This window comes from Eschrichtius robustus, chromosome 1 (assembly GCF_028021215.1).
Source record: "Eschrichtius robustus isolate mEscRob2 chromosome 1, mEscRob2.pri, whole genome shotgun sequence".
Taxonomy (NCBI): Eukaryota; Metazoa; Chordata; class Mammalia; order Artiodactyla; family Eschrichtiidae; genus Eschrichtius; species Eschrichtius robustus.
The window spans coordinates 32,150,518-32,171,468 of NC_090824.1; the positions used below are offsets into that span (position 1 = coordinate 32,150,518).

At 52.7% G+C, this 20,951-nt stretch overlaps 1 protein-coding gene across 3 annotated transcripts in view; it reads right to left on the reverse strand.

Moving 5' to 3' along the window:
* Positions 1-7,153: 7,153 nt before the first annotated feature.
* The window catches only part of SMOC1 (SPARC related modular calcium binding 1), a 160,851-nt gene continuing 147,053 nt past the window's right edge, over positions 7,154-20,951 (reverse strand). For 2 of the 3 annotated variants that reach the window (XM_068543581.1, XM_068543561.1), the window contains exons 11-12: positions 14,354-14,598; positions 7,154-9,060 (exon numbers count right to left, since the gene is read on the reverse strand). In XM_068543581.1, coding sequence (XP_068399682.1) covers positions 9,044-9,060; positions 14,354-14,598 — 262 coding nt within the window. In that variant the 3' untranslated portion in view covers positions 7,154-9,043. The remainder of the gene's footprint in view (positions 9,061-14,353; positions 14,599-20,951) is intronic. The other variant, XM_068543572.1, reaches the window with a different exon arrangement.

Sequence of the window (20,951 nt, forward strand, 5' to 3'; positions counted from 1 at the left end):
AGTGACCCTGGCTATGTCACCTAAGGTGCTGAAGTCTCGTGTTTTTCAGTCCATTGCATAATTAAGGTACTTTTACCTCCTCTAGAGTTTGGGGGATTAAAATATATAACTGATATAATTTATGCATCTCACTGCTTAGTAGATTTCTCATTATTTATGTTATTATTGATATTGTTGCCCCAGGAGGAAGCATGAGAAGTGAAGGCACTGAACAGCGTGGGGCACGGAGCGGTGTAACGTACATGATTGAAGAGTGGACTGAATGTGAAGGCAGCAGGGCTTAACTGGACATACACCAGTGTAGTGTGCCAGCATCACAACAATGAGATGTGCACAATTTTCAGGAGAGTGTATATGGGAGGAGTGGTTGAAGATCACAACCAGATCAAGAAGTTTAGCTTTGTGGGCTAAACTAAGGCAACTATATTCATCTCCAAATCTATTGTATTAGTCTGCTCAGGCTGCCATAACAAAATAACACAGATTGGGCGGCTTAAACAACAGAAATTTATTTTCTCACAGTTCTGGAAGCTAGAAGTCCATGATCAAGGTGCTGACAGGGTTGGTTTCTGGGGAAGCGTCTCTTCCTGACTTGCAGATGGTCACCTTCTCACTGTGTCTTCAAATGACCTTTTCTCTGGGCACAGAGAGAGATCTCCGGTATCTCTTCCTCTTCTTATGAGGACACCAGTCCTATTGGATTAGGGCCTCATCCTTATGACCTCATCTAACCTTGATTACCTCCTTAAAGGGCCCATCTCCAAATATAGTCACATTGGAAGTTAGGGCTTCAACATATGAATTTGTGGGAGGGACACAATTCAGTGTCCCCCCACTGAAGGACTTTGGGCAGGAGGGTAACATGATCTGATTTGCCTTTTCATTAGCTCAGTCTGAGCTGTCTGTGTCATGGAGGATGGTTGAGGTGGAGAGTGGATGGAGGGAGGCCAGAGACCATTTACAACTATCGACCACTGAAAGAAGCAGATGGAATGGTGGCAGTGGGGGGGTTGGAGAGGAGGTCCCAGAGGAGAGAGAATTAAGGGGGGGAATTCACAGGACACGGCAACAGACTGGATGGGCAAGGAGGGAAAGACATTGTAGGGAGGAAGCAAGCAGGGCTCTGGGGTCCCAGGCTTGGGGGAGTGGTTGGCTGGTGTGCCCAGCACTGAGGAGAGGTGGGTGGAGATGGCGTGTCCAGTTTTAGTTATATTGAGTTTTCAGGGCTTGTGGGACACCCAAGTGGAAGTGTCCAGCAGCCTGGATTCAGCAGAGACCTGGGCTGAGTCTGGAACAATCTCCCTAGCAGATTTCCAGAGCAGTTGCCATTCTCCTGAGAGTCTATTCTGAAATTACTTAAAATAGCCACACGCTGCCCTGCAGCCCTCCTTAGTCACCAGTGTGAAAACCTCAAACCCCAGCAGCCCAGCAGAGACACCTCAGCCAATTTCTAGTTTGTTTTTCCAGTTTGAGGTGTCTCATTCCTCCCAACCCCTCTTCCTCCACCCCTCCCCCAGGCCTTTCATTCCTCTCACACGTCCCCTCTCCCACCATAGTTTTTTCCCCTGAACTCAGACTATCTTGGCTCTTTATCAGCCTTGACCCTTCTTCATGGCTCTCTCAGCCGCTCCTGATTTCCTTCTTGCCTCTCTTCTCCCTCCCCCTGCACATCGCTTTACCTCTTGCTCTGTCTGCATTTTATTTCCTCTCTAAAGCATACACATCTTCTCACTTTTTTTCTTCCATTACTGCCAATCACAGCCCCATAATGTGGATCCCCTCCAAGGAGGCTTTCTAACTCCTGTCCCACTTCCTAAAGGTGCATTTGTTTCATCTCCCCATTCTGCACCAGCCCCACTTCACGCTGTGGACCCTCAGCATGTCTTCCCGTTTGGTGTGCCTCCTCATCCCCTGAAACGCACAAACCTCCTGCAGTGCAAGACCTGTTTACCTGTGCACAGAAGAGCAAAGAGCCCAGACAGAAAGAATCTGTCTGTGAAAAGTGAAGGGAGTTACCTGAAGCCAAAGATAGTCCAATGGCTGAACCAGGATGAAAAGCTGACCTTCTGACTCTTAAGTCCAGGACCCTGGGAAATTAACAACACCAGGTGCACTAGGGTCTACATAGACCCTGACATCTCCCCTCAGCTGGGCTCCTGCTGCTGCCCAGGGGTCCTCCCCACCATCTCCCGCTGACTCCCCATTACCCTCCCCAAGGAGAATGCTGCAAAGCTTTCCCAAACCTCCTGCCTCAAGCCAGTAGACCTCCTCTGGTCTCTGAGCTCTGCTGGGTCCTGGTCTCCACCAGGCCATTCCACACCCGGTCAGGGATTTTAAAGGGACCTAGCTTCAACGGGGTCAAAGTAAATACTCTGGAGTCAGCTCTGCCCCACATGGCTCGACCTGAGTCTCAAGGGTGACCCCTCAGGAAGCAGAGTTTGCGTCTTTAGCGGGGAGTAGGGATGCCTGGAGAAGAGAGTTGCTGAACACTGGCCGGTGGAGAGGATGGGGGACTGAAAACCCTGGGGTTTCTGTTTGCAGCTACATAGCGCATCTCTAAAAGTACTCCCCTTAAAAAGCTCCAACTCCTTCCTCTGGGCCAGTATCACAGGGGGTTAAAGAATAACAGAAATGGGCCACTCATGGGAATATAGGAGATGTATTTATACAGCACAGAGGTCTGTGGGAGGACTGGAGGTGAGTGGGTCACCTGGAGTCTTACCTGGTCCTGGGGTCGATGCCCCGAGGGCAAAGTTGTCTAGGACAGCAGGCCCATTAGGGCTCTGAGATGATGGGAGCCTGAAAGTCCCTGGGCCTGGAGTTGGAGCTACTGGGAGATTCTCTCTGGGATCATCTTCCCTTGAATCTATCACTACTAAACCCACCATAATAGGACTTTGAGGGGGGGACATTTTCTACTTTCCCAGAATTGGTGATAAGGGCCCAAAATGAAGAAAAAAGAGATGCTAAGTATCCCATATCATAAAGAACAACAGTTAGGGCCTGATACCCTCCCCAAAGAGAGCATGATACTTGAAATAGCTCTGTAACTAACCACCCTTCTCCATCCCATTCTATAAAAGAAGGTTGGGGGGAGAGAGCAGAAGGAGATAGACAAGAAACTCTGGGTTGCTTCCTCCCCTCCTTGAAGCTGAGAGAATTGTTCGTGGGGATTTAAGCTGGCTGCTGGCCTGACATCTCCTTTCCCACTGGACATCTGTGACGCAGCCGACTTGCTGATCAGTCCCCTCTACCTAGTGAAGCAGGGAGGGGAGAAGTGGGAGAGATGCAGAGCCGAGAGAGAAGGCATTGAGGATCGACCTGCACCCCATCAATTGGTACAGGAAGGATGTGTAAGTTTCCCACGGGTGAATGGACACCCCAGAAGGGAGCCAGGTGGGAGCCATAATTCAGGTACAAAACCCAAGGCAGGGTCCTCGGAGCAAAGTGGACATGGGGTATATTGCTGTAGGGAAGTGTGGAAAAGGTCAAGCCAGAGCTGGACTTCCCACATAAAGGCCCTGTGCAGTGGGGGGCCCCACCCAGACCCAGCGTGGGCTCCATACGAGGACCAGTATTTGAGCATCTGCTACAGAGAGGGCAAGCAGCGCTAATCTGAGAAGCTGCTACAATGAATGGAGAGGGCTACAGCTGTTGTCTGTTAGGAGGCCTCCACAGTGTTCCTTTCCCTCTTCCCTACCCTATCATCTCAGGAGAGCTGCATCAGGATAAAGTGGAGGACGAATTGTCTCAGAGCCTGACCGAAGCCCCCCTGCTCTCCTCCAAGCCGTCGGCGGCCAGTTAACGATTGTGCCAGGGCAAGGAGGGGAGGAGGATCTAAATCAAGCTGGAGACTGAAGCTTTGTCATTGGCTGGAACCGAGCTTGTAAATACCTGAAGTAACCAGGAAGTTACGGGAACTGCCCAAGTTGTCCTGAGGGATCCACTACGCGGAGGAAGGAGGATGCAGAGGAGCACAGCTGACAGCGATGATTGCGGAGGGAAAGTTTCACATCTGTACCCCAGGGTGCTGCCATTCCCCACTTGCTTTCACCCAGAGTTACTTGACGCCCCACCAAGTTCTCAAGCACTGGGGGCATGGCTAGCTACTCCAGGGCCTCAGTTACCTGAGACTTAGCTCCCAGGTGGGGTGGGGGGAGCTCACTGGAGGGAAGGTGCATTCACCCTCTGCTTTACCAACGACGGGGAGAACGGTAATTACCGTAAATGTGATAGATCCGTCAGAAATAATAGGTGTAAAATGCACCATGTAAACTGTGAAAAGCAAGTCTTTTTATTCTTGGACAACATAAAAATTGCAGATTTTTTCATCAATATGGAAAACACAAAGATAATCTACATTGTGATAGTCACCAGAGCTGTTCACCAAATATTTCTAATTCTACTTCTGGGCACTTACCAACTGCCTTTGAGCTAGATGGGACCATGTGATTTGAGACAGTAGTCATCTGAGACGTGAACAAAGTGACAAGTCACTTCCAGATGGAAGCTTTAAGAACCAGGGTACAATTTAGCATGTTCCCCCTGCCCCCTCCCCCCCCCCCTTTTTTTTTTGCCTCCAAGATCGTGGAGAATGGAGCCTCCCGCAACCTGGGTCCCTGATGAAGAGCAGCGCCCCCTGCTGACGTATGATGGATATGTTCCAGGAGGGAGAAGACTAGCTTTGTGATTTAAGGGTGGGGGGGATGTATGTTACTGCATCTTATCCTGGTCTCTCCTGATTCTTATGAGTAATTCACCAATGTGCCCATCATCCAGTGAAGACACCACATCCAGGTATTCAATGCCCCTCCACCACCAAGCGTGTGGATGATCAAGGTTGCCCTGGTTGGGTGTGTCACATACAGGATGGTGCACCGTTAGCTGTAGTACAGTCAAAGCTTTGCTACGAAGACCCCAGGCAAAAGGACCTTCACAGAGCAGCTGAGGGAAGAAGGGAAGCAATGCAGACAGTGGGAAGGATGAGGCTTTTGGCTGGGGTGTTGGCTGGGGTGACATAGAAGAGTATAAGGGATGAGCCAGATTTGATAAGAAATGACAAGAGATACCTGTGTCACACACCTAGCACAGGCATTCATTGGCAGGCATATAACCAAGGTCATGACCCTTCCCTGTATTAATTCAGGAAAGTCAGACAAAGGAGAGTAGTGATCCAGGCCATAGGAATGAGGGCTTGATTTGGTGGTACTGCATGAAAAAGGTCAAGTTTCACCTGTCACCCCTTGTACAGTTAAAAAAAAAAAAAAAAAAAAAAGACAAATGCCACAGACCAGAAGATCAGGTTGCCAGGAAGCTCTTCAACCTCCTTGGTGGGCACACCTGTGGCCCTGTGGGTCATTCAGGAACTTGGGAGTAAATGACCAGATGAGCAGGCTGGCTCTCTCTCTGGGAGCCCTTTTTCTACAAGGGCTCTGGTGCTGCCAGCTTCCCATCCCACCCAGATCCCCTGGGGAACCAGGGATGAGTACCAGCCTGGAAGCCCCTCCTCTGATGGCATCTGAGGGGCCCTGGCAAGATGCCTGGCCCCAGCAGCAGTCATCTCTCTTTTTTTTTTTTTTCTTTCTTTCTGGTCATGCTGTGCGGCATTTGGGATCTTAGTTCCCTGACCAGGGGTCAAACCTGCACCTCCTGCATTGGAAGTGCAGAGTCTTAACCACTGGTCCGCCAGGGAAGTCCCAGGTCATCTCTTGACAATGTCCCCAGTCTTCCCCTCCCCACAGAGGCCAAGCATGGCTCAGGAGACTTTTGGTGAAGGAAGAAACAGGATGGATCTACTGTTCACTTCTCCTTGACCGCTACTGGGAATGGCCCGCCTGTCTTTGGAGAAAGCAGAGGAAGGCTGAGTGGGGCTGCAGGCTGGCCCTGCCCCCTTCCCACATCAGCCTGGATCTCTCTGCTGGAGGCTAGGTCAACCCCAAGTCTCCCAATGAGGTCCTGCATGGGCAAATACCGCCCTTATTTCTCTTCCCCAAATCCCTGAAGTCCATGATAGACCTCTACAAATTAGTGGTTTTTAATAAGACTCTAAACTATGCAGAGAAAAAGGTGTACTCACAGCTGAATGCAGCCACCCGGGGTTAAGGAGGGAGAAGGCTGTTGTTCTGGCCCCTCCAGGAAGGCAGCTGGGCAGGGGGCAGAGCTCCAGGCCTGGAGAGGAAGATCTGAGGGTGACACCCAGCTCTGCCTTTCCCAGCTGGGTGTAACCCAGCAAGTCACTGAGCTCCCAAGTCTGCGTCCACACCTGTGAAATGGGATTAATGACGCCAGTAGCACTGGGCTGGGCTGAGTATTAAGTATTTCAGAGCCTGTGGACAGAGCAGCTCAGTGTCAGCATTAGAGGAGGGGGACCTATATGACCCCATTCAAAGGCTGAGATCCTTTCCCGGGAAAAAGCTGAAGGAAAGGCTAGGGGAGAATTTCTCAAGGGCATTATCTTCTGTTCACCTGCAAAGGACAAGGGAACAGAGGTGACAAAAAGAGACTGGTGAGGAAGCCACATCCGGGGACAGCTGCTTGTGGGTGGGGGGTGGGGGGGGCAGACACAAAGGGAAAAGACGCCCCGTAGCACCAGACACAATCTAGAGCCTCATCTCTGCTGCAATGTCCACGCTGAAGGCCTCCAGCAATGCCAAACAGGCCAGCGGCCTTGACCTGAATATGTGACCTGAACATGTGTCCCACAAAAGCGGGGCACGGACGGTGTGAACCTCATTGGGGGCCTGCTCCCTGTCTACGGCTGCTTTCCAGCCTGGGGTCTTGTGATAAGGATGACGGCCACAACGCCCACTCCCAACAGCCTGAAGCCACAGAACGGGCTACCCCCAGCCCTGCCCCAAAAGCACCACCACCAACATCCCCTACCTTCCTTGTGAGGGCAGCTGTATGGGTGCAGGCAAGAGGGAGAATTACAAAGAGGGCACCAACGCTGTAGGTGAGGGCCCAGGGGATCGATGTCCTAACCGCAAAGCATGGCACCACCTCACGGCCCCTTCTGGGTTCCTTTCCCAGCTAGCACCTCAGACTTCCCAAGATCAGAGTGGAGGGCACCCGGGCCACAGAAAACAGCTAACCTTTTAAGGAAATGAAACCTTTCCATCAGAGGAAGCCACCCAAAGGAAGAGGCAACAGCCACCAAGGTTGACTCATTTTTATTTTCTATAAAACAAGCTACAAATAGTCTCCCTCCCTCCTCACAAAGGAAAACCACACAACACAGCCTCCACATATGTGTGAGAGAGAAGATACCCAGGGGAGAGTCTGACTTTCTACAAAGAGGTGCTTCCTCCTGGCCAGAGTAGGGGACTGGGGTCTCCTGGAAAGTCCATCCAGTTCCAGCACGCTGAGCCTTCTGGTCCAAACTAATGGGCTAGGGCTCCCCTTCCACCTTACCATGCTGGGATGGGGCCTCCAGTCACCCTAACACAACCTCTGGGACTTTCACCCAGACAGCAAGAACCTTCTCCAGTCAGAGGATGGGATACTGGGATGGGGTATGAGATGCACAAGATGTGGCCAGATTTCCAAAACCAATCCATAGAGGCACCAGTCCTGGGCTACTACCCACCCTCCCTCACTGCTGCCACGCCCGCTCATGGAAGGGGTGCTAAGTGCCACTTGTTGCTCTTTGATGACTGTCACATAGGCATGGTCACTCGGGCAGAAGAAGCTGGCATCTGACCCGAAGGCTGCCCAGCACATTGGATTCCACGTTGGAATCACAGTAAAACGTCTGTGGAAAGCTAGGCCTGGATTTCCCCATAGCTGGGTTATTATCTCTGCACTTCTAGGCGAGGCAGAAGTGCGAGGCCCAAGATGAGCTTTGCTCTGGAATTGGCCTCAAGCCTGGAAGCCTTTAAGAGCATTTAAGGGAACAGGAAGAACCTCAGTACTGAGTTTTAAAAAAAAAAACTGAGTTTCCAACAAGGTGACCAACACAACTCTTCCCTCAGGCTTATGATGACCAGAGGATGGCAAGGGGAGATAGAGGAGAGTGGAAGTAAAAGCCTAATCTGACCTTGGCCCTGGGAGCTGTCTCGGGAAACCTCATTCGTGGGTTTGCAGGAGGTGAGAAGCCTCCTGTGGGTACTACGCTCACCAGGGCAGGCCTTCTGTCCTCTTCCCTCCGCTGCTCAGATACTAAATAGCTACTAAATAAAAGGCCCCTCTGTGTGTCTTTTCCTTCTTTGCCTCCCTTCTCATGCTTTACATGGAGTACATGCTAAACATGGGTGGAAATGTTTCAACTGACCCTAACGCAAATCCTTGGAGGACAATTTGCTCAGTGGGCCACCAGGACACTGTGCCCCCACAGTGTCAGGGTCACCTGGGGGTCCGGATGGCAGGAACACATGGGCACGGGAGCCCTCCCTCCAGGGGCCCCTCCCATTGTCCCACACCCAGCCTCCCTTGAGAAGGTCAACCGCCAAGCGACTTGCCAACTCTGACAGCCACGGCAAGAGGCGGTGCCCTCCTCCCACTAGAAAAGAACTAATGCAGTCTGCACTATAATCGCAGGGGTCGGTCTCCAAACAGAAGCCAAGCGGGCTGGGGATGGAGTCCTGGGTTCCAGAAAGCTGGGCCGTGTGTCCAGAGCCCTCACAACCCAGAGCGGGAAAAGGGAGGGGAATAAACAGACAGCAGTGCCAATGGCTGTACAAAAGAACTATACAATTTACATATATATTTATATACAGTATATAAATCTCTTTCTTCTCAGTCCCAACAAGACCCTCACCCCCTCAGAACCCTAAAAGTTGTCAGTAGCAGATCCAAAACCTTAACAATAAAAGAGGATGAACAGTCTTTCTTCCCTTTCCTTTTCCCACCGTAATATTAGATATTGGTGTTTAAACATGAAACCAAAAAGAAAACACACAAGTAAGAGTTATTAAAAGTGCAAACACGGTGGCACCACTCATGTTACATGGGATGTGGCTGGGCTGCGGGCAGCGTCCAAGGTCAGGTGTCTGGTGATCCATCCTGCCTCCCTGGTCTCTCCACCTGCCCTTTGGTTTTCTGCTCCTTAGATGAGGCGTCCTACTGAGAAGGGAGGTATAAGTGAGAAGTTAGAGTTGGGTTTACGAGCAATCCAACTACACATGTCAATTTCCTCACTGGAGCAGGCTTTTCTACCTGCTGTTAAATACGGGGCTGGGTGGGACACAGGTAACCTGGACTTGCAGATAAGCCCATGTTTTACCAGCCCATGAGGCATCACAATGGCAGCAAAATGAGGCTGCCATTCCAGAGAACTGGGTTTTGCCCAGTAAACACAGTTGGGGGACGTGCACTCTGTACAAACCATCCTATTCTCAGATGCCGGCCTTTCAACCTGGGGTTGGGGCGGAAGTGGTAGGTGCTTGTTTATAGGTGGGAATGGTAGGATCCTTGTAGCGCTAACTAATTTTTCTCTTGTGTCCTCAGCAAACACATGAACATGGGAGTCCAAGTAACTTGGCCAATCCCAACACTCCCGCTGCACTACCGAAGCTGCATCAGGGGGCCCATAGAAAGGACCCCAGAAAGAAGGCAACTTACTGAATGGGTTTTTGCCTGCTCATTTTCCCTGGGGGAAGATGCCAAGACTACCACCTGCCAAAACAGGAACTTAGGATGCTCGAGTGGCCTTGACCCAGAGAACTGGTAGGGCTTCTTCTATACCTGGGCCCCTGGCCCCTCTAACCCCCAGAATGAAGGGGGCACTTGGGGAAGAGCCAGAGATTGTGTGGCCAGGCTTCCGGTTCTGCCCGGGTAAAACCCTTGTTAGCCAACACCTTTAAACACAGTCCCTCTTCCCTAAGGCCAGGGCCCCCTCATTAGCTGAGAGGGGCTTTAGTGCTGATGGACATTTGCGTAACTTTCTTGGGTCCTGGCTCTCCCAGCTGCAGAAGGTCAGGTGGAAGGAATCTTAGCCATCATCTGGTCCAGCCCCTTCACTTAACAAATCCGGAAACCAATGCTCAGAGCAGTTGAGGATCTTAACGGAGGTCCAAGGCTTGTTCCGTGAACACCCACTCCACCCCACAGGGCGCTGATCGGTTTTGGAGGCTCTGCAGGGCCCAGGTCTCCTAAGGGAGGAGCAGGGAGCTGCGAGGCAGGCACACCAAGAGCTGGGCCAGCTCCACGTGGGCCCTGGAGGCTGTGTGATTTTGTGCACAGCCCTTAACCCCTCTGGGTCAGTCTACGGAGCAGGAATTAGGACCACAGCTGCGCTGCTTCTGCTGTGCCTCTCATAGGGTTGCCTTGAGGACCAACTGAATTCATGGAGAAAGGGCTTGGAGGAGTGTGAAGTGCTGTGGGAATCCACGCCCACCCTCAGCTCAACCGCCCCCAAGTCACACTAACATTCCTTAAGACCCGAGAAAAAAGACAGAACACAGCGTGGGCTGGGGTGAGGGGTAGATACTGGTATATCCAATGCCACGGAGGAGAAAACAAACTTGGAAAGATAGAGGGACAAGCCCAAGGCAGGCGGGTGGGAGGTGAGCCAGGTTGCCAGGCCCTGAATCCCATCTTTCATCTGCTCCAGCCAGCAGCTGCTTCTCTCAGGGGTGAGAGGAAAGATCTACACGTACAGAGGACCTCAAATAGTCCTGCCCGCCAGGCTGAGACTCAGGAGAGAAAACGTACAGCCAGCGGTAACCAGCTCTCACCCTGAAGGCTTACTGCACTAATCCCTTTACCAAAATATCGCTTCATCCTCGGAACAACTGCGTATGGTTCTAATAAAACAATCAAATTATCCCCATTTTATGAGGATGAAACTGAGGCTTGGAGATGGTGTAGCTTTTACGTGGTGAAGCAAACTCAGACCTGACTGTCTGCTTCCAGAGTCGTGCTCTTAACTACCAAGGAAGGCAGGGGAGAGAAAAGGCCCGAGCCCGGAGCAGGTGCCATCCTTGGGCAATTCATCGGGAGAGCTGGCAATTTTTTTCAATGGAAGAACTCGGCTCCAGCCTGCCTGCTTCTCAGGGTGGTGACAGTAATCCTAATAATGGTGCTTTATATACTGGGAAGGACCAGTGAAGAAAGACCAGCCCTCAGAACACTGTGCAGAGAATTCAGCTCCCCAGTGAGGAGTCTGGTTGGTAAAAATGCCTGTGTTCATGGGGCATTTCCCAAAACTTCAGTCCCTCACACCCAAAGCTACATTCACCCTCAAACTCTGTGTCCTTCCCACCCACACCCGACTTCTGCCCCCAACTTGGTGTGCAAGCCCCCTTCAGCCCACCAGAGGGCACTGCACGACACCAGATGACCAACCTCTGCTCCATTCCCTACATACCATCAACCCAAGTGGCTTTTCTGCTGCTCCGCAGAGGAAAGAGACCCTGCGAAGCTGCCGGCAGCCTGGGGGTGCGTTCCTCTACTACTCCTAATTTCTTTTTTGCATTCACCACTAACCATGTACTGAGCTAAGTTCTTCACAGGCACCGGAATGTTAAATCTTCACAGCGAATCTGTGAGGCAGATGCTAACATCTCCATTTTGCAGATGAGGAAATTGGGGCTCAGAGAGTCTGGGTAGCTTGCTAAAGATTACAGAGCTAGTAGGTGTCAGGGCTGGATGCTTCCTTTGGGTTCTGTGCACCTGGTGCCCCACAAAGCTTCAGAGGACAGCCGGGAGGCCTCCTTGAGCTCGGTGGACCCGAGGTCACCACACTCAGCCTCCCCTTGGCCGCTGTGTGCTGCACGGACCTAACTACCAGCACAGGAAGGGGACTGAGGGCAGAGGGGCTACAGAGCTCTGTGATTCCAACCCCAATGAGCCCAGAAGTGCTCCTGGGTGGGCCTGGGGTCTATACTAACACTGCGTAGTCTCTTTCCAATACTGGCCCTCAGCCTGTGCTCTGAGAAATGGGCACAGATTCCAAATGCCAAAGCATAATGTCACCACACAGGACAATCCCTCTCCTATCCCTTCATCATATGACAAGGATCTAATGCACCGTTACTGGGCGCCGTGCACCATGCACCGTGCACTCTGCCTGAGGTTAGCAATTGAGAAGGCACACGCACGGCTACAGGGGAGCTGCAGGGGAGAATCAGGAGCGTGAAATGCAATGCAGTGTTATAAGGCTTCTGACAGCGGCAATAATCTTATGAAGAAGAATAGTAGTACTGAACTTCCACGGAGTTCCTTCAATGTCTCAGGCACTATGACAACTGCTTTGACTCGCTGTCCCAGTGAATCAGCACAACAGCCCTATGAGGTGGACGCTGTGATTATTTCCATCTTACAGATGAAGACACTGAAAGCGGGGATGGCTGAGTAGTTCGTACTTGGGTGAAAGAACTCGTCTGTGGCTGAGGCAGGGTCCTGGGGACTCAGAGTCGTGGGAACACGGAGAGGCGTCCTCATCAGACAGGGGTGCCCAGAGGGATGAGGTCACTCACCTAGGGCCACACGCCCCAGAACCAAGGCCAGAACCCAGTGATGGAGCGGGCAGGTCCCGAGACTGGGTACCTCATGGTAACTCAGCCACTTCCCCAGCTACCTTTTGGGTTTACACTGTCAAACAAGGCTTAGAACGAGGAAAAGCCCTTATGTTTCCTCCAAGGCAATCTCAGCATTTCCCAAGCTTCCATTTCAAATAAGTCAGCACCACCCGAATTGGTATCTTCAGCCCAGACCTTTCACCGGCACTACAGACCCTCTAATTCTTTGGGTGCGTCCAACTTGACACGTCCAAGCCATCCTCGTCCCCTGCCCCGTCCCCCTGCACCCGCTCGGCTCTTCCTCCCACGTTGCCCATCTCAGTGAATGGACCCACTGTCCAGTTGCCCAAACCAACCTTCATCCCTCTATGCACTCAATCACCAAGGCCTGCAGGTCTACCTAGTCACCTCCACCCACTACTCTGCATCCCCTACCGGGTTTTTCATAACTCAGGCCTCCATCACCTCCTGTCTGGACAGCCACAGCCTCCTACTGCGGATTCTGCTTCGCTTATCCCCAGTCCATTTCCCACACTGCACCAGAATAATTTTTAAGCAAAACTGATGCTCTTGTTTCTCTCACTGAATCCCTTCAACAGCTTCCCCACTGCCCTTGTAGAGCTGAAACTCTCTCACCTTGCCTCCTACCCCTTCCCCTCCCCGTCCATCTTCAAACATGCATCTCAGTCACACTGACACCCTTCAGCTCCTCTAAAGCTCTGCTCCCTCACCTCTGCAGCTGCACTCTTCACTGGCCTCCGCTCAGAACACTCTTCCCTCCCCTCATCTTTCTGCTTGGCCACCTCTTACTCATTGCTCAGGGACTGCTGTAGAGCAGGGGCAGCAAACTTATCTGCAAAGGACCAGCTGGTAAGTATTTTAGCTTTGTGGGCCATGTACGATATACAAGTCTCGGTTGTATATTCTTCTTTTTTGAAAATTACATCCCTTTAAAAATAGAAAAACCACTCAGCTCACAGCCCGTACAGAAACAGGCCGTGGACTAGATTGGGCCCATGGGCCACGGTTGGCTGACCCCTGGTCTAGACAACACCTCCTTCCCAAAGTTTTCCAAGCCTGTCTGCCCCTGCACCAATCGGGGTGCCCTACGTACGTTCCTACAAAACTCTGCACTTGCTCCACTGTGACAGAGATCATTAGGTGTCCACCAGAATTCACGTTCTCCTCCTCTTCCTGGCTCCCAGCCTTCCTTACTGTGGCGTGTGGTCTAGTGACTGAGTTCAAGCCAGTGAAATAGGAGAGGTGATGTGTGTCACTTCCAGGACTGGCCCGTCAACCCCCCACCACAGGCACTGCTCCAGGCTTCACGCCATCTGGCTGGCTGGGAAGGGAGAAGACCCCCAGGGTGACCCTGGATGCCACATAATACTGATGGCAGAGTCATTCTCAGCCTGAATCTCAGTGACTGCACACGAAGCAATCCCTACTCCTATTCCTTCCCCTGCATACACCACACACACACACACACACACACACACACACACACACACACACACACACACACACCTAGGACCTGGAATCTTGGTGAACTATTATATGGGCAAGATGAACTAGTATCCACTGTGTTGAGCTGAGTCATTACATGTGTGGTTCTACTTGTCACTGCAGCCTGGCCTATTTTAATACACCCTCATAGCACTTACCACAAGGTATGTAAATACTTTAGTATCTGTCTCCTCCATAGACTGTGGAAGGATAGGGACCTTATCCATCCATTCCTCCACTATATCAGGCATCTAGCATGAAGCATAACACACTCCCAGTAAGGAGCTGAATCAACACGTGCCTGGGATCTCACCTACTGGGGGAGCCCTTGGCCCCCGGGCCTGGGAGGGGCAAGTCCTAGTGGGCCAGGAGCACAGGCGAGCACTCACCTTCTTTGCTAACACCTAGGCAGCCCTTCAGCTCGGGAAGTGAGATGACCTTGTCCTTGTTCAGGTCACAGTAGTCAGTGAAACGCCGGGCGCATTTCTTGGGCTTGGCTTTCTTCTTCACGTAGCGCTTGAAGGGCTTCATTTCCCTCTTGTTAATGTCGTCGCTGCTGTTGCTGTCCAGCTGGCTGAAGTACCAGTGCACCACTCGCTCCTCCAGGGTGTGGCTGGGGTCTGGCTCTGAGAACCTGGGCCACGGGCAGACACCCCCATCCCCAAGCACACCGCTCAGGGTCCTGCAGGCGCCACCAGCCCAGCCTCAGTTCCCTCCCACATGCTCAGACGCCAGGGCTGCCGGCAGCCAGGCAGAAACGGCTTATCTGAGCCCAAGCCCGCCCAGGCCCAATGATCCTGCAGCCGAATCAAGCCATCCTTTCCAACTTGAGCCGCAAGACTGGACAGTTCGTTCTTCGGGGGTCCCCAAGTAGGTGAGCCCACCACCCCCTCCGCCATAGCCAGCAACATTCTCATACAAGACGGACGCTCAACACATATTGACTGGATACAATTCACCTGAGAAAACCACAGGGATCCAAACTGTCCTTCTCCTGGCCTAGTGTCGCTGCCACACAAGCTGCCCGTTACACATGAACTTGGCATCCAAATGAACATGACTATGGGAAAGGGTGCTCAGAGCCTGCACCACCCACCCAGCACCAGTGCAGGTCCTGGGAGGGCTTCCAAAGCAGGAGGCAGAGCCCCTGGCTTCAAACTGCTGTCTTGGCGAGAAACAGAGCCAAAAAAGTGAAACCGAGCAGCAACAATTCAGTGTGAATGAAGTGTGAAGTTCCCGGGGGCCGTCCCTGTCAGGTATCAAGTGCGGTAAGAACTGAGGAAAGAAGGCAATTGAGCTGGACACAAACAGAGGTTCTACAGCTGGCAAGTCCAGACCTACTAAGCGTGAGTCTGTCCACATAGAGGTTTTAAGACAGGAGGTCCAGGGTGGACCCAGGAAGCCACATGTTAACTAGAACCCTCAGGGGATTCTGCTAAGAAGCAATGGGCTAGAGTAACCAGGAAAGCTTCCCGGTGTCAAGATGCATAGCGGTGACCGCATCTAACGCCGCCCATGTATGCGTGGTGACCGTAACGTGGCAAGAGCAATACCTACACATGTAATGTACACAAGGCCCACCCATCAGTTTCATCTCCTCATGCCTCATCTTTTCCCAAAAAGGATTCAGGGTGCTAGCTGAAACTTTTGAAGCCAATGATGAGTCTGGTCTAGAGGGGGTGACTGGGGTCTCTGGCCAGGAGAACAGAGTCACACGAGTCCCATGGTTCCTGCTGCCAGGGCGTGGCACGGAGTGAATGTGGTCCAGGCCCTTTTGTTTAAAGCCCTGGGTAACTTTCCCTTGGTTGGGGGACTAAGGCTGAGGTTAGGAGGTCCATACATTCAAATACTTAGTCTTCAGGGCACTGGGACAGACTACGTGACGACCATGGGTGAGAAGCACGGGCAGAGGGGCTCGCTGTCACACAGGGATCCTACACCAGGGATTCAGGGCCTGCCAGCACACTCTGAAGCCGTACCTGGCAAGAAGAATATTCAAGGCACTTCCCAGCGCCTTGGGGTTCTTCCCTGGGGTTTGCCGAGTTTTCCAGGAGGGAGGGGACCATCCCTGACGCATCCGCTATGAATGAGCCAGCAAACTCCCACCCCTACCCCAACCCCCAAGTGACCTCACCATTTAGGGAAAAAGATGTTTCATTACCCAAAAAAAGCCAGGCATCCCTGTTGAATGCCCATTCCTAATTAAGTGGATTGCAGTCTTGGGCAGGTCCCCCTGGGCACCCTGGACCAATTCCAAGAGAACACAATTAGTGGATCTGCCAGCAGGACCTCATCTTGACAGGTCTGGCGCAGGGAGCACCTGGGGAAGGTGTGAGGGACCGTCTGCTTCTGGCCCTTGGGGAATCTGCTAGGTCTGTCATAGAACCAGGCTCGGAAGGGCTTTCAAACAGGCATGGCTCAGACTGTTGTCTCTGCCAGTACGTGGTACTTTGGTGGTTTTAAGCTTCCTCTATTTTCACTGCAACATTCACTCTCGAGCCTGCAGGGTATACCAGGCGGGCCCCAGAAAATTCTCTATCAGGATGCTCATGGAGCAGGAGGGAGGGTGGCCAGCTCCCTCGCAGGGCACCCTGCCTGCCCTCGCCTTCCCCTAAAAGCGAGGGAGGACCCAGGTGGGGGAGGAGAGCCGGGAGGGACCCAGGGGAGACGCTCCAGCTATTTCCACCCAGGCTTTCTAAGGCGGCCAGGGGACGGCTTTCCCCCTCGGCCCCTCCCGTGAGGGGGCCACGAGAACCCCGGGCGAAGGCAGCTCTTCCTTTAACCTTTAGGCTCAGCATAGCGTAATGTCTACCTAGAGGCTGGAATAATAAAGCCTCACTTGCTGAGACGGGAAGGGATGAGGTCATCCCGCCCAGACGCCCTGCCAGGAGAGGCTCGCTGCCTTCAACACGTGTTCCTGGGCTCCCGCCTGCCTGCCCAGTTCTCAGTGACTCTGTTGCTGGAGCTCCCCGCACCTTCCTTTGGGCTAGGCTGCAGCAAGAAGCAGCTCTTCTCCCGCGCTACAACCTCGAAGAGTTTCCTCTCATGCCAGAGAGTGACTGTCATTTGGCTGCTGCCCCTTTTTCCCTCCCTTCCCTGCCTCCTTGTCTGGAGAACCGTGTTCCTGCCCTCGTCACCCCCAGCAGGAGCTCCCCAGCCCAGGGCGGCCATGCCTTCTGCCTGCTACCCACCCATATGTCCCCCATACCCCCCAGCCGCGGACACTTCCTCTGAGACGTCCTGACACTTCCGCGGAGACGTCCTCTGAGGGCCCTCCAAGCAGTGCCTCTGGCTCCCTATAGCACTTCCCCAACCAGCAGCCTGCCCTGGGGGCCTGAGGGCCTGCCTCTCCCCGCCCCGATCCCCAGCTGGTGTCAGGCACTCTGCTTCTGAAATCCTTTGACTTCCAGAATCCCATGCTGCCCGCTCCCCAAACATCAGAGCCAGGCTCTACGTGTGTAGCTAGGCAGCACTAGGGTCCTACTTTGGAAGCCAAGGCTTTGTCTAGGCCAAGCGCCAAGTACATTTAAGGCAAGAATTTCTTAGCGGAGGTGCAGGGTGGGGGGGTGGGATCATGGACCCTCAGAAAGTGTAAACAAAGCCATAGTCCCTCTCTCTAAAATGCACATGCGCCCAGAATTCTGCAGATTTTAGGCGTTTAATGGACTCCCTAAACCTCACCCAAGGTCACGGACTCAAGTTAAGAACCCTCGTCTAGAGGGAAGGAGACTCCAGCCATGACCCCAGAAGAATAAGTCTGAACCTTCTGGAAGAAGATCGGGTGAGACAAAAGACAGTAACTGGGAGGGGTTGGGGGTAGTTTTCATGCTTCCAACAAAGCATACTAGAAAAAAGAAAACTACTGAAGGCATCTGGCTCAAAACGCTGAAAATGAGGTTTCTGGCTTCACAACAGCCTCAAGTCCAAAACTACCGTGCTTCATGCAAGAACTAGTTAAGACTGACATCTATCAGGAGTCCTGATTTAGCCAAACCAGCGGTGGGCATGTGTGAAAGAAGACACGAGAAGCCTCTGTTAACTAAGGAGAAGCTCAGATTTTCCCAGGGGAGTGCTGGCTGGGGTGGGGCAAGAGGGCCTCCCCAGAGTCTCCAGGAACCTCTCAAGCAGTCTGTGCTGGAGTCCTTTCCATCACAGCTGGACTCCTCACAATTTACCCTTGACCTCAAAGCCACAGCTCACTGATCCCTCCAGCTCTTACAGCTTTCTAGCAGTATCCTTTAAAAACACTGGCAACTTGCACTCCCAGTTCTAGGGTTACACTGGCATCAGACTCCCGACCTCTCTCTCACACATGCGCGCAGAATTGTGATCAGAACCGCTGGAATCCAAAGCTGCTCATCAGGCAAGGGCTGGGGACCCTACGTTAGAGAGTGTGGTGTGGTTCTTTAGGATCACTTAACAGTGACGCCCAGGTCCTTGCTATGGGCCTCCCTACAGGTACAATTCCACTTCCATTAAAAGGGCTTATTGTGTGTGTAGAGGATCCAAGTTTCCTCGGATATGGTGTGGAGAGACACAGTACAATGTTGGCATCAGCCCCGCCCCTGGGCTGTTTTTGTGGCCGTCCTGTTGCCTCCCGTCTCCAGGGATGAGGAAAGCCACTAGAGCCGGGTCCCTCCCTGGACTGGCCGGGCCCCACCGAGTCTTCTCCCAAATTAAGAGGCGGCAGGTGCCACCCTTCCCCTGCAGCCCTCTCAGTGTCGCTTCTGCAGCCTCAGCCCGCCGGGCCTTGGCTGCAATGCACAGCTGGTGAGTCAGCCCCTTTTACCACAAGGAAACTGGCGCTGGCCAAGATCTTGGGCCCAATTCCGCTGTCCCAAGCAGTTTTAAACAAGGTGAGGTGGGATGGCCTGGAGGCACGGGCCAAGCCAAGCAGGCCAACTGAGCCCCATCTGGAGCCGGGTCCAGGCCCCGCCAGCTGGGCGGGTGGGTAGGGTTGGGAAGTGCCAAGTCAGCCGCATTCCAGCCTCCTCCTTCCAAGAACATTAACAAGTCACCGCACTGGGCAGGAAGGAGGAAGCCTCAAGACCAACGGTCTCTTCCTGCAGGACCATGGAGTGGGGGCAGCAAGGCTCACGCAGCCCAGCCCAGCTCCTCTCAAGGCTGACTTTTTCTAGGGTGGAGTGGAGAAAGGAGAGGGTTCCCCTGCTCTAGAAGGCTCTGCCAGCTAGGGTCTCAGAACTCTCTCTTTGGGACTGATAAATGCTGATGGGAAGGCGAATTTAGCCGGTGGGGTGGGGGGACGGGGGCGGAACTCTGCCTTCTGGAGCGGGAAGGACCAATGATCCAGCAAGCCTTCACTGAGAACAGCTCTCATCTAATGATACCTGCAGGCCACCCCCTCCCAGGCACTAGCCACAGATGTTTCCATGGATACCCCATTCTACTTTGCCTATTTTTAGATTTGGGCAGCACTGCTTTCCCCCTGAATCAGGCTAGAAGACCAGAAAAGGAAGTAGCTATCTCCCTCTTCCACTCCCTACATCTAACAAGTCTTCAAATCCTATTGATTTCATTACTAAAGCTTCAGTAAATCATCCCGTCCGCCACAGCTTTAGTCCACATTCTCATCACCTTTCCCTCTGGTGTCGGCTGTAACCTTCCTGCCCCATTTAGCTCCCCTCCCCCACTGTGGCTTCCATAGGAATGCCCATCTAGTCACATGGCTCCCTGTGGCCCTCTCTGGCACGAACCACAAGACCCAGCGTGATCTGGGCTCTGCCCAGCTCTACAGCCTCACCTCCCGCCTGTCCACAGCCTGCCTCCCAAGCTTAAACTTTACTCCTCACAATTCCTTCCACAGACCCTACCTCGTTCATACCTTGCTACCCCTAGGGTCCCTCTGCTGGGATACCCTTATTCCTGGTCCATCTAGGTCGGGGCATTTTCTCACTCGTAAGTGAAGATGTGGCTTAAATGTCACCTCCTGTGGAAAGCCTTCTCTCACACGCCCTCCCTCCCCTGAGTCCCTGCAGGACTTCATCTGCCTCTGTTGTCACACTGGCTTTACAGTGCACTCACGCGATTACATAGCTCTTCTCCCAGGAGCTCCTCCAGCCCGGAAACCATGCCCTCATCCCTCCATGTCCCCCGAACCCAGCACAGAGCTTATGCCGGGGGAAGATGTAAGCGTTTGTGCAAAGCTAAAATCTCCAAGCCTGACAGGTGGTGGTTTGGGGGGAAGACACCCTCTTTTCTGCTCAGCCCAAACATCTTCCCTGTCCCTTCCTCCCACTGTCCCCAAATGGGACTGCTTCCCCCTGGCCCCAGCTGGTGTCCAGCTTTAATTGCCAGACCCTGAGAGGACGCAGGAGGGATCAGCTGTGGCTTCTTTGACCTTGTGCTTGCAACCTCAATTCTACCTGAATTCAGAGCCAAGGCCCAAATCCAGGGACCCTGGATTCCATAATTCTCTTCGCCCGCCCTGCTCCAGATGTGCTGCCCTCTGCCTTGCCTCTTCCATTGTAGAAGGGTGCCTGACCAGGGGCTGTCCACATGGTGCCCAAGTCCCTTGGTCCCAGCCAGGGCGCTGTAAGGCCCTGGTGACAAAGAAGCATTACAGTGAACTTCAGGGCTAGATCTGGCCTCATAATTAGCCTTAAATTAGTTGCTGGACCCTCTGACGTGTGCCAAGAAAAAGAGGCCTTATTGAGACATCCCTCTCTGTATCCAACAGGGATCCATCCATCTATCCACCCATCCTTCTGGCTATTTATTCATTTGACAAATATTTACTGAGCATCTACTGTGTGCCAGGCACTATCCTGAGTTCTAGGAATACAGCAGGGAAGAAGGCAGAAAAACGCTCCTTCCCTCATCGAAGTTCAATTTTCGTTGGGTAGGGGGAGACAGATATAAATAAACAAACCAGTAAAATATCAGATAGGGGTAAGCACTAGGCTGAGAATTAAAAAGCGGTGTTGTGATAGAGGGTGACAGGGCTGCTTCTTTAGTCTGGATGGTCAC